At 14.9% G+C, this 3019-nt stretch overlaps 1 protein-coding gene across 1 annotated transcript; it reads right to left on the bottom strand.

Annotated features, from left to right (window-relative positions):
* Window positions 1–476: 476 nt before the first annotated feature.
* Window positions 477–2669, bottom strand: PRSY57_0511100 (hypothetical protein; the record flags this gene model as incomplete). The annotated part of the gene is made up of 1 exon (XM_020114548.1): window positions 477–2669. The coding sequence occupies one exon, from the start codon at window positions 2667–2669 to the stop codon at window positions 477–479; it is 2193 nt and encodes a 730-aa protein (XP_019970725.1).
* Between the last annotated feature and the right edge of the window lie 350 nt (window positions 2670–3019).

Raw genomic sequence — 3019 nt, 5'->3', positions numbered from 1 at the left:
TTAATGTAAAAAAAAAAAAAGTGAATGAATAAAACACATAAAATATAATTATTCTTATTTATAAGTGTTATTTATATATTGAAATTTTTCTTTAATGTTTTTTTTTTTAAATAAAAAAAAAAAAAAAAAAAAAAAAAAAAAAAAAAAAATATATATATATATATATATATATATATATATATATAAACACATAAAATGAGTAATTAAAGAAAAAATATAATAAATATTAAATAATATATTATAATATATACATATATATTATGTCGTTTATATATATATTTATATATGTATATAATATTATAATATACATCTATTTATATTTATATTTATATTTTTATTTATATTCATATTTTTATTTATATTTATATTTATATTTTTATTTATATTTATATTTTTATTTATATTTATATTCATATTTTTATTTATATTTATATTTTTATTTATATAATATGTATGATGTTTTAACAATTTCTACCTTATAATTTAATTTGAATTAAACATATATCAATATAATAGGGAAAAACAAAACATTCATTTGTTTGTAAAGAATGATTTTGTTTTTGATTGTGTATTTTTGTATTTACTGAAAAAATGGTGTCGTTAATTTGTTTATGTATTTTTGAAGTAGTGTGTTGAGATATATAGAATGAATTTACATAATTATAATTTTGTATAAATAATAAAAAAAGGGATAGATTGTTTTTATTTAGTTTATGTAAAATATTATAAATATATAAATATGTATAAACAATACAAAGAATTTGAATATTTTCCAAAGATACGATTTGTATAATTTTTTTAAATATATGATGATCATCTTTGTAATATTCTTTATGAATTTGATTATAATATAATTGTTTTTTATATTTATCTTGTGAAATATAATTATAATTATAATTACAATTTTCATTTTCTTTATTTATATCATTATATAAATGATCATATATTAAAAAATTCATTTGTTGTAATAATATATTATAAAAGGAATGATTCATATGTCCATTTAATATTAAAGAAAATAAAAGATTTATTATATTTTTAATAGTTATATTTTCTTTTTTGTTTATAACATGATATAAAAAAAAATTATTTTTTCTTTTATCATTCATTTTTCTTATTATATCACCATATTGATAATAATTAAAAAATAATTTATTTAAAAACCAAGATTCTTTATTTCTACCATAATAATAAAAATAATTTAATCTTGATAAAAGAATATAAAGTGAAATAATACTAAATTTTGAATAATTTCTAATAAGATGATTATTATTTTTTAAAATTATATTATGAATATAATATAAACATATTTGTTTATTAATTGAATTTATAGATTCCTCTTCGTTCATACAATGTTTTTCAAATCTTTGTATTTTCTTCACAGCTATATAATTACAGACACCCGTAAGAAACATACATATTTCTTTTTCATTATATGTACAAGTAATTTTATTCTTTATTTCTTCTAAGATAATTTTTATAATATAATTATTACAATAATTATAGCAACTCATAGTATAAAACAGGATAACTTCATATTTATCTTTTTTATCAAATAATATATCACCATTATTTTTTTTATTATCATTATAAATGTTATTATAATTGTTACTATTATTATTATTATTGTTACTATTATGATGATGATGATTATGATTATTATTATTATTATGATTATGATTAGATTTATCTTGGGATATATTTTTTTTTCTTTTACTATCTGTAGAGGCTATTTTTTTATTTGATGATATAATCGTATTATATAATTTGTTCTTCATATCATTGGGACATATAATATATGGTTGTGTCTTGATATGATGTGTTTCATTCTTTATGATATTTTTTAAATTATTATTTCTTAGGTGTTTTGTATAATCATTTTTATTTAATAAATTGGAACCTTTTATATGACTACATATATATCTACTAATATTTTTATTTCCATCCTTTATTTGATAAGCATTACATATATGTGTAGATATATAATTTAACAAATGAATAATTTTTTCCTTAGGATATGAATATTTATTTAAAGAATGTAATACAATAATTAATTGTTTTATAGTATAATTTGAATATTTATTAAGAATATAATAATCATATATATCATCTATAAGTTCTTTTTCTTTTGTAGATATATTAACTTTATATAAATTATTTAAAATAATACAAACACTTGTAGTATTTAATTTATAAAATAAACATTCTACATTTCCTTTTTTCCTTTTTTTCCCTAACTTATCAATTATTAATTTATGTAATGATATATTCTTAATATCACATTTACCTTGTATATCTAATAATAAAGTTATATCTTGTTCATTCATATAATATATATAATCTTTAAAAAATAATACAAAAGAATTCATAACATTCTTTATCACATTTCTTTTACTTTTTTCTTTTGTTTGATATAATATATTCATAAACCCTTTCAATATTAAAATATAACTCTGATTATTATATACTCTTTCATTCTTATATAATAAATTAATCTTTTTATTTATATTTATAACATCTTCATAATTATTCTCATTCATAAATTTACTTTTCTTATAAAAATTATAAGAAAGATTTTTCAAATTTTCCAATTTTTCATTTCCTTGGACTAAGGAATAAAAACGCCCTCTTACCAAACGAAGACTACACCTTTTTTGAAATCCAAACATATTTTAACAAACATCCTCACCCTTCAAATTGTAAACACATCACATAGTAAAAATAAATATAAATAAATAAATAAATAAATATATATATATATATATATATTTATCTATAGATTCTTTAAAGCCGGTATTTTATAATATTGGAACATTTCACATGGTGTACTCTTTTTTTCAAATAATTTTTTTTTTTTTTTTTGGTAATTTCAAAGAAAACAAGAAATATATAAATAAATAGTCCACATGTATTTATAATATTATGTATTTATAGTATTATGTATTTATAATATTATGTATATATAATATTTTTTTTTTTTTTTTTTTTTTTTTTTTTTTTTTTTTTTTTTTTTTTTTTT

This window comes from Plasmodium reichenowi, chromosome 5 (genome assembly GCF_001601855.1).
Source record: "Plasmodium reichenowi strain SY57 chromosome 5, whole genome shotgun sequence".
Taxonomy (NCBI): Eukaryota; Apicomplexa; class Aconoidasida; order Haemosporida; family Plasmodiidae; genus Plasmodium; species Plasmodium reichenowi.
The sequence above is the reverse complement of the archived record's forward strand: the minus strand, read 5'-3'. Positions and strand labels throughout refer to the sequence as shown.